This window comes from Stegostoma tigrinum, chromosome 26, assembly GCF_030684315.1.
Source record: "Stegostoma tigrinum isolate sSteTig4 chromosome 26, sSteTig4.hap1, whole genome shotgun sequence".
Taxonomy (NCBI): domain Eukaryota; kingdom Metazoa; phylum Chordata; class Chondrichthyes; order Orectolobiformes; family Stegostomatidae; genus Stegostoma; species Stegostoma tigrinum.
In genome coordinates, this window is record NC_081379.1 from 61,597 (window position 1) to 72,504 (window position 10,908).

The 10,908-nt window shown below is 43.0% G+C and overlaps 1 protein-coding gene across 6 annotated transcripts in view; it reads left to right on the forward strand.

Moving 5' to 3' along the window:
- The window catches only part of LOC125464017 (M-phase phosphoprotein 9), a 99,619-nt gene that overhangs the window by 24,710 nt on the left and 64,001 nt on the right, over positions 1-10,908 (forward strand). For all 6 annotated transcript variants that reach the window (XM_059654865.1, XM_059654864.1, XM_059654867.1 and 3 more), the window contains one exon: positions 9,015-9,140. In XM_059654865.1, the coding sequence (XP_059510848.1) occupies positions 9,015-9,140 (126 nt within the window). The remainder of the gene's footprint in view (positions 1-9,014; positions 9,141-10,908) is intronic.

The window sequence follows — 10,908 nt, forward strand, 5'->3', positions numbered from 1 at the left end:
CATTGTTGTGCTCTGAGGGCTATACCAATATGCGGCACAATGCCTCTCAGTGCCAGGAACCCAGGTTCGATTCTACCCTTGCACGTTCTTCCCATGTCTGTGCGGGTCTTCTCTGATGCTTGGCTACTTCCCACAGTCCGAAGATATGCAGCTTAGGTGAATTGGCCATGCTAAATTTCCCGTAGTGACCCAGGATACGCAGGCTAGGTGGGTTAGCCATGGGAAGTGCAGGATTACAGGAATGGATTGGGTCTGAGAGGAATGCACTCTCTGGTCGGTGTGGACTCGATGGGCTGAATGACTTGCTTTCACCTTGTAGGGATTCTGTGATTCTGCAGTTAGCTTACCCGTTCTCAATGTCATTTTTTTCGCTGGAATATATCTTTGCCGTGAGCATTGAATTATTTCTTTCAACATCTGCCATTGTTCTTCCATTGTCTTTGGTGCTAACCTCCTTTCCTGGTCCACTGCAGCCACCTCTGCCTTCATTTCTTTGTAATTACCCATTTTAAATTGAGCACAGTTGTTTCTCACCCTAATTTTTCCCATCAAACTGGATGTGAAATTCTGTGCTAAATAAGGTTAAGTGAGGAAACAATGGGAAAAAGACAAAATTATTAGCCTTTCACCACACCCACATGTTGTAGCCGCTGTGTCCTGTGGTCTTTTACTATGACGTCATTTAGTAAACCTGTCGTTTTACACATCACCAGATCCAATTAGTCTGAATCCTGGTTGGATCCACAGGTTCTGGAGAACTGTCCCAAATACACTGTGAATTCTTCCTCTGTGAATCTGACTGTCCCATTCTACACGAAGATTAAAATCACTCAAAGTATAGTCCCGAGATGTGCAACTTAACTGGTTTGGCCATGTCAAATTGCCCGTTGTGTTCAGGGATGTGTAGATTAAGTGGGTTACAGGGAAAAAGGGTGGGGGAGTGGGTTTGGGTGGGATGCTCTTCAGGGGGTCACTGTGGACTTGTTGGGCTGAAGGGCCTGTTTTCACACTAGGGATTTATGATCTACTGCTTTTGTTGTATACGCTCATTCTCTATCCCACTGTGTGTCTTGTGTTAGGGGCCTATAGATTACTTCTACCAGTGTCTTCTTTCCCTTTTCATTTGTTACCTCCACCAGAAGAATTCTATGTCTTCCTATCCAAGATCATTTGAACTGATATAACAAGGTGTAGAGCTGGATGAACATAGCAGGCCAAGCAGCATCAGAGGAGCAGGAAGGCTGATGTTTCGGGCCTAGATGCTTCATCAGAAAGATGTATCAGTGATAATGGGAACTGCAGACGCTGGAGAATCCAAGATAACAAAGTGTGGAGCTGGATGAACACAGCAGGCCAAGCAGCATCTCAGGAGCACAACAGCTGACATTTTAGGCCTAGACCCTTCATCAGAGAGGGGGATGGGGAGAGGGAACTAGAATAAATAGGGAGAGAGGGAGAAGCGGACCGAAGATGGAAAGTCCGCCTCCCCCCCCCCCCCCCCCCCCCCCCCACTATTTATTCCAGAACCCTCACCCCATCCCCCTCTCTGATGAAGGGTCTAGGCCCGAAACGTCAGCTTTTGTGCTCCTGAGATACTGCTTGGCCTGCCGTGTTCATCCAGCTCCACACTTTATCTCAGATTCTCCAGCATCTGCAATTCCTATTATCTCATTTGGACTGATTCCTACTTTATACTTCTGCCGTCCCGTACCAACAATGCTACCCTACCATCCTTTCTATCCTCTGTGACCTTTTGAAAAGTTATATACCATTGAATATTTAGTTCCCAGCTTCGATTTTGTTATAATCATGGCTATACAATGGCTATAAGAAGTATTAATTGACCTGGATTTATGCTGTTTTTTTTCATTTATTTTGTTCCAAAATGTGGGTGCATTCAAGTAGAGAGCTAATTTTGCCTTTTTACCATTGTTGTCTGCCTTAACCCTATTTATTACTGTTTTTCAAGGATTGTGCCTTCTTGTCATACTCTGGATATTGTTATCCAAATAGCTGCCTTGTAATGTTGTCATATCCTCTTAGAACATAGAACATTGAACATTACAGTACAGTACAGGCCCTTTGACCCTCGATGTTGCGCCGACCTGTGAAACCAATCTAAAGCCCATCTAACCTACACTATTCCATTATCATCCATTTTGTCGTTTATCTCAAGAGGGTTGGAATATAAAAGCAGCGATGATGCTTCTGAGCCTTTATAAGGCTCTAGTTAGGCCCCATTTAGAATACTGTGTCCAATTTTGGGCCCCACACCTCAGGAAGGAAATACTAGCCCTGGAGCGTGTCCAACGGAGATTCACACGGATGATCCCTGGAATGGTAGGTTTAACGTATGATGAACGGCTAAGGATCCTGGGATTGTACTCATTAGAGTTTAGAAGGTTGAGGGGAGATCTAATAGAAACTTACAAGTTAATGTATGGTTTAGAAGGGGTGGATGCTGGGAAGTTGTTTCCATTAAGCGGGGAGACTAGGACCCATGGGCACAGCCTTAAAATTAGAGGGGGTAAATTTAAAACTGAAATGAGACGACATTTTTTCAGCCAGAGAGGAATTCATTGCCGCAGAGTGCAGTGGAGGCCGGGACGTTGGATGCCTTCAAGGCAGAGATCGACAAACTCTTGATCTCAGAAGGAATCAAGGGCTACGGGGAGAGTGCAGGGAAGTGGAGTTGAAATGCCCATCAGCCACGATTTAAATGGCGGAGTGGTCTTGATGGACCGAATGGCTTTACTTCCACTCCTATGTCTTATGGTCTTATATGTTTATCCAATGACCATTTAAATACCCTTGAAGTTGGCGAGTCTACTACTGTTGTAGGCAGGGCATTCCACACCCACCTCTGACATCTGTTTTATATCTATCAGCCCTCAATTTAAAGCTATGTCCCCTCATGCTAGCCATCACCATCTGAGGAAAAAGGCTCTCACTGTCCCCCCTATCAAATCCTCTGATCATCTTGTATGTCTCTATTAAGTCGCCTCTTAACCTTCTTCTCTCTAATGAAAACAGCCTCAAGCCCCTCAGTCTTTCCTCATAAGACCTTCCCTCCATACCAAGCAACTCCTCTCCTAGAACCCCCTCACCCAATTAATTTAAAGCCCTTGTTACTGCCCTAGAAGGATGTGTTCTCTGTTAGTCTGAGACCTTTTATGAGGAATGTGGGAACATTGTCTTTATCCCACTGACCATTTTGGGGAAGGCGAGCATATAATACTTGTCATTAATTCCACTTGGTTGGTGCTGAGCTGCCTTCTTGAAACACTGTACAAATTAAGTGTGGGTACATCCACTTGGAGGGGAGTTCGCAAGGGTAGCATTTGCAGCAATCTTCAGCCAGCAGTACTGAGTGATTGATCCAACTCTGCCTCGTCCGATGGGTCTCCATCATGACAGATACCAGTCTTCAGCTATTTTAATTCACTCCAAAATGGTTCAAAGAACTCGATGCTGCAAAGGATATCGGCCCTGATAACCTTCAGGAAATAGTACTGAAGACTTGTTGCTCCCCTAAACAAGCGCTTCCTCTGCAGTTACCTGACAATGTGGAAAATTGTCCAGGTATGTTCTGTTCACAAAAAAAAAGGACAAATCCAATTCAGCCAATTACTGTCCCATCAGTCTACTCTCAATCATCAGTAAAGCCATGCAAAGTGTCACCAACAGTGCTATCGAGCAGCAGTTGCTTTGCAGTAACCTGCTCAGTAACACCCAATTTGAGCTCTGCCAGAGTCACTCAGCTCCTGACTTAATTATAGCCTTGGTTCAAACATGTACAAATGAGCTGAATCCCAGAGTTGAGGTGAAAGTGACAGTCCTTGATGCCAAGGCTGCATTTGATTATGGTATCAAGGATCCCTAGCAAAACTGGAATCAGTGGGTACTGGGGCAAATTTTCTGCTGATTGGACTCTCACATTACACACTTGAAGATGGTCATGGTTGCAGGAGATCAGTCACCTCAGCTCCAGGACACGGCTGCAGGAATTCCCCAGGGTAGTGCCTTCGTCCCAACCATCGTCACCTGCTTCATCAATCACCTTCCCTCCATCATAAGGTCAGAAGCGGTAATGTTCACTGTGCAAAGTTCAGCACTCTTTGCGACTCCTCAGATACTGCAACAGTCCTGAGCTGACATTTGAGCCACACAAATGCTGGACAATGACCACCTCCAATAAGAGACGATCTAACCATCACCCCTTGAGATTCAATGTTTTCACCATCCCTGAATCCCTCTGTATCAAATCCTTGGGGTTACCATTGACCAGAAACTCAACCAGAGTTGTCACATAAACACATTAGCTGCAAGAAATGGTTGGAAGAACTGGATACTGCAAAGCATAAGAGCACTGACAACCTTCTGGCAATAGTACTGAAGATATGTGCTCCAGTACTCCAGGTCAGAGTCTAGGAATACTGCAGCGAATAACGTATCTCCTGATTCCACACATTCTAGCCACCATCTTCAAGGCACAAGTCAGGAGTGTGATGGAATGCTCCCCATTTGCCTGGATGAGTGCAGCTGCAACAACACTCAACCAGCTCAATGCCATTCAGGCTAAAGCAGCCAACTGAACTGGCACCACATCTACAAGCATCCACTCCTTCCACCATTGATGCTCACGTGCAGTAGTGTGTACTATCCACAAAATGCACTGCAGCAATTTATGGGGAGGTGATGGCCTGGTGATATCATCATTGGACTATTAATCCAGAGACCCAGATAATCTTTTGGGGACCGGGGTTCAAATCCTGCTGCAGCAGATGGTGGAATTTGAATTCAATAAAGATCTGGAATTAAGAATTTAATGATGACTGTGAATCCATGAAAACATGAGGAAACCAAGAAACTTTTTTCTCAGACTTTTTGCCTACCTTATTGAAATGGATTGTAAACAACTGGGGCCCAGTGCTGAACATTATGACACTCTGCTAGCCATATCTGGTATATTTGAAAATGTCCTGTTTATTCTGATTCATTGCTTCCTATCTGTTAACCAGCCATCTATTCACACTCACATGCTTCCCTAATTCCATGAATTATTTTCTTTTATGGGACGTAAAAAAAATTTTTTTAACTTGTTAATCACAACTTCCCCTTTGTAAAATCATGTTGACTTCGATCATGACATGATTGTCGAGAGAAAATTCCCATCTGATTCACTAATGCCCTATGGGGAAGAAAACTGCCATCCTTACCCGGTCCAGCATGCATGTGACTCCAGATCCACAACAATGTGGTTGACTCTTAACAGCCTTCTGGGAAATCAGGCATTGGCAATAAATGCTGCCTAGCCAGCAATGCCCTCAACCAGTGAATGAATAAAGGGACACCTTCACCACTTCATCTAGACAAGTGGGAGTACCACCACCTGCAAGTTCCCCTCCGAGTTACTCACCATCCTGCCTTAGAAATATATTGTTGTTCTTATATTGTAGCATGTCAAAATCCTGAAAGCATGTGGGCTGCTGTGGTTCAAGATGGCACCACATTCTCGAGGGTAACAGTGAATGGGCAATAAATGCTGGCCTGCCAGGGATGCCCATGGATGAATATTTTAAAGAAATTTCCAAGCACCCATTGCACGTTCTACTAGATGGTAGGGATTATTGGTTTGGATGAAGCCTTTTTTGGAACCCTTGGTGAGTTACAGCAGTGGAGCTGTAGATCACACACCCTGGTACCACTGTATTGGTGGTAATAGACGAATGATGGTGGTGAATGGGCTGCTTTGTCTCAGGCGGTGTCAAGTTTCTCAAATGTTGTTTTGAGTTTTACTTGTTCAGACAAATAATGTTCTTTCACACTCTAGACATAAAACTTATTAATGCTGGACAGGCCTTGATGATTCAGAAGGTGATTTACCTATTGTTGAATTCCCAGCTGCAGAGATGCTCTTGTAGCCATAGTATTTATATAACCCATCTAGTTCAGTTTTCCTGCCAATGAAATGTCCCAACATGTTGAGGAGTGGAAATCGTCAATGTCAAGTTAGATTCTCCAGTTGTTGGGAGATGGTCACTGCTTGGCACTTGTGAGGTGTGAATTTTACTTGCCATTTATCAGCCTGCATATTGTTCAGGTTTTGTTGCACAGCAGCGCAAGAGTGCTTATGGAGTTACAAATGGTGCTGAGCATTGTGCAGTCACAGTGAACATCTTCATGATGGGAGAAGGTCATTGAAGAAACAGCTTAAAATAGTTGGGCCTAGGACACTGAATTTCAGTACTGATGCCTTGGGGTTGAATGATCCCCAACAAGCAAAACCATTTTCTGTTGTACTTGGTGAGTGAAGGGTTTATTCTTATTTCCTTTGACTTCAATTTTGCTGGACTCCTTAATTCTGCATTTGGTCAAATGAGGCTGCGATGTCAAGTGCAATCATTCTCAATTTCTCTTTGGAATTTAGTTCTTTTATCCATGTTCTTGCTAAGTCTACAATGACATCTGGGATAGGGTAGCCCTGGCTCAATCCAAACTGAGCATTGTGAACAGTTTGTTGTTGAATAAATGTCATTTGATGACAATGCCAATGCAATTTGCATTATTTTTCTGATGTTTACAAGAAGACTGATAGTTGGTAATTATTGTATTGGATTTCTCCTGCTTTCTGTGGAATAATCTTCATGGTCGATTTTACATATTGTTCATTAAATGCCGGTGTGCAGAGCGACACTGAAACAGCTTGGCTAGGGACATGGATAGTTCTGGAGAACAAGTCTGGAGGCAGAGAGTGGTTGTAGACAGTACGTATTCTGCCTGGAGGTCAGTGCTGAGTGGTATCCCGCAGGGCTCTATTCTTGGGCCTCTGCTCTTTGTAGTTTTTATAAATGACTTGGATGAGGAGGTTGAGGGGTGGGTTAGTATGTTTGCTGATGACACAAAGGTTGGAGGTGCCGTTCATAATATCGAGGGCTATTGCAGGCTTCAGCGAGACATTGACAGAATGCAGAGCTGGGCTGAGAAATGGCAGATGGAGTTCAACCTGGATAAATGCGAAGTGATGCATTTTGGAAGGTCGAACTTAAATGCTGAATATAGGATTAAAGGCAGGATTCTCGGCAGTGTGGAGGAACAGCGGGATCTTGGTGTTCAAGTGCATAGCTCCCTCAAAGTTGCCACCCAGGTGGATAAGGTTGTTAAGAAAGCATATGGTGTTTTGGCTTTCGTTAACAGGGGGATTGAGTTTAAGAGCCGCGAGGTTTTGCTGCAGCTCTACAAAACCCTGGTGAGACCACACTTGGAATATTGTGTCCAGTTCTGGTCACCCTATTATAGGAAAGATGTGGAGGCTTTGGAGAGGGTGCAAAGGAGGTTTACCAGGATGCTGCCTGGACTGGAGGGCTTGTCTTACGAGGAGAAGTTGAAGTTGACTGAGCTCAGACTTTTCTCTCTGGAGAGAAGGAGGAAGAGAGGTGACCTGATCGAGGTGTACAAGGCAATGAGAGGCATGGATAGAGTCGATAGCTAGAGACTTTTCCCCAGAGCAAGATTGACTGCCACGAGGAGTCATAGTTTTAAGTTGTTAGGAGGAAGGTATAGAGGAGACGTCAGAGGGAGGTTCTTCACCCAGAGAGTTGTGAGCGCATGGAATAGTTTACCAGTGGTAGTCGTGGAAGCAGAGTCATTAGTGACATTTAAGCGACTGCTGGACATGCACATGGACAACAGTGAATTGAGGGGAATGTAGGTTAGGTTATTTTGTTTTTGGATTAGGATTATTCCACGGCACAACATGGTGGGCTGAAGGGCCTGTACTGTGCTGTACTTTTCTATGATCTATGATCTAAGTACTACTGATCTTTTTTTCATCAGGGACCATTGCCTTTGTAATATCCAGTGCCTTTCTTTTCAATTCATTCCACATGATAAGTACAGGTTGCACTGATATCTTTAGGGACCTCAAGAGGAGCTGGGAAGACCATAGATACTGGAATTGTTTTCCTTGAAACAGAAAAAGTTAAATGAACCTATTACAGACATTCAGAATTGTAAAGGTTTTTTAAATAGAGTTATAGAGGAAATGTATTCAATAGCAAAACAGTCAGTAACCAGAGGAATTCCGTTTTGAGATAATTAGCAAAACTAGATGACACCAGGAAAACAAGATAATAAAATGTGAGGCTGGACAAACACAGCAGGCCGAGCAGCATCTCAGGAGTACAAAAGCTGACGTTTCGGGCCTAGACCCTTACCTCCTCTGATGAAGGGTCTAGGCCCGAAACGTCAGCTTTTGTGCTCCTGAGATGCTGCTTGGCCTGCTGTGTTCGTCCAGCCTCACATTTTATTATCTTGGAATCTCCAGCATCTGCAGTTCCCATTATCTCTGACACCAGGAAAACAATTGTGCTGGTGAACATACTGCTTGAAAGTGTGTTGGGACTCTATACTTTCAAAAGGGCATTTGAGGAATGTGTGATGAAGGAAAATTTGAATGGCTGTTAGGGAAAAGTAAGGGAATGGAATTAATTTAATATCTAATAAAGAGCTGAGAAAGGCAATAAGCTAAATGGCCTCTTTCTGTGTTGTATCTTAAAGTGATTTATTAGGAATTATATATAAGGGTTCCCAATTTATGCACGTTCAACTTACGAATGCTTGTATTTATGAATGTGATTCTATACAGGGGTGTGTTAATATTAATTTTAAAGATCCGATATATAGTCGTTGCTTCTTTCTTATAAATAGCTATTTTACACTGTCCTGCATTGTGTTCCAACTTGCATGCAAATCGACTTGCCAACAGACTCCAAGGATGGAACTCATTCGCAGCCTGAAGACTGCCTCTAGTGTTAACATCTTAACTTGTAGGTTTCCCATTATGGTGTATAGGTGAGCATTGGCCTATTTGGAAAAATAGAAAATAACTGGCAAGGTCAAAAACCAACAATAAGCTCGGTGAGAGAATTACCTATTGGTAATCATTGTTATAATACTAAGAATTTTGGCACAGATAATGTCGTGGTTGTGAAATAAATCAAATTACTTTTTAGCTTCCAGCTGACTCCCGATGGCAAGTCTCTTCACTAGGGGAGATTTATACTGTGAAGCAGAACGAAAACCAGAGTGTACCTGGCTGGGAATCTAGTTCCCCTCCACGTCGTCAGTCTCCCCCACAGGTAAGACGGTTTTCAGTATCAGCAGCAGTTTGCGCTTGCACTGTCATCATAGTAACACATCCCAAATTGCTTTATAGAGAGGAAAGTTAGTGGTGTGCTGGTTGATTTAGCAAACACATGTTATGAGAATTGAGACATAACCAGAGAATTAGATTCTACACCTTTTTGAAGTGTAGTCACATGCTTGGTTTAAGAACAGAAGTTCAGAAAGTGAGGTCAATATTATTACAACTGTTTAAGCAGCAGTGGGTGTACAGTAGGTCAGAAATAGAAGAGTGAAAGATGAGGGATTGGATGTGGACTGCGGATGGGAGATACTTTTTAAAAATCAGGACAAGTCTTCTAAAGTCTATGGCAAAGCTGGAGGTTGGCAAGGGTGACGACTGTTGGATATGGCATCAATGACTAAGCTTTCCTAGTGGATTGAGCATTAGCAGAGTGAAATTTGCAGCAGTGAGATAGAATTTGAGAAGTTGAACCTGTTAGCAATGAAAGATTTATTCATTGGTGAGTGTGAACTAAATGAAAGAAAGAATCCTATGTTGTTCTTGGAACTACAAACTTTTACAATCATTAAGTGGCTTTAATTGTTTAAAATTAAGCAGTTTTTCAAATCTGGCGTTTATACTAGTGAAAGTGTTAAATTTCATTTAAATTGCACATCATTAATTATTAAACATGGATTTAAAGCAATGCTGGAACATCTTAACATAACATAAGCTTGGTGGATTCTGAACCTTGTTTCAAAACTCTTAATGCAACATGTTAGATGTCCGAAATTTAACATTTAATCTGTACTGAGTGAGTTAATTATTTGATCTTTTTGGCTTTGCTGGCTGAAAACATACCTGGGTGAGAATGGTATCAGTGATAATGGGAATTGCAGATGCTGGAGAATCCAAGATAACAAAGTGTGAAGCTGGATGAACACAGCAGGCCAGGCAGCATCTCAGGAGCACAAAAGCTGACGTTTCGGGCCTAGACCCTTCATCATGGTCTAGGCCCGAAACATCAGCTTTTGTGCTCCTGAGGTGCTGCTTGGCCTGCTGTGTTCATCCAGCTTCACACTTTGTTATCTGGGTGACAATGGGCTAATTTAGCTGGGTTTGCACCCCGATCATTTTGACCACAGTCACGTGCTGTTATGAAATGATCTAGTTACGATTATCAGTTGTTATCCATGGGTGTGATCTTGCTCTTGCTCAGTAAATGAAGGGTGGCTCACCAGTAGAAGTCTTCCAATTGCACAGAATTGGACAGTGCAGAAGAACGTCGATCTGCCCATTGTGTCTACACTGACTGTCCAAATGAGCACTTCGCTTTGCTATCCTGCTGCCTGCTCTCTGCACATCAAAAAACCCTGTGCAATTTTTCTTTAAAATGGCAGTCTGTTTCCTTATTTAGAATGTTTCAATTGAATTTTCATTCACTATACTTCAGAGCAGTGCATTCCATACCTTAACTATTCAGTGTTTGAAAAGATTTTTTCTCATCTTTTTTTTTTGTTTCTTTTGCCAAGTCAGCTGGTTTATTTTTTGCTCATCAAGATGGGGACTATTGTTGCTGGGAATTTGAATATTTTCTGTTCGATGTATGCGGTACTGATAATCAACTGCACTCCATGCAGCCCGCTGGAGAGATATGTTACCTATCCCACCTCCTACCCAAATATCAGAAGTGCCCCCCAGTGTAATAGTTATCCATTCTTTACACCAGCTGCTCTCTGCCTCCGAGTGAGGTTGCCACTCAGAGGACCTTTGCCTGTAAG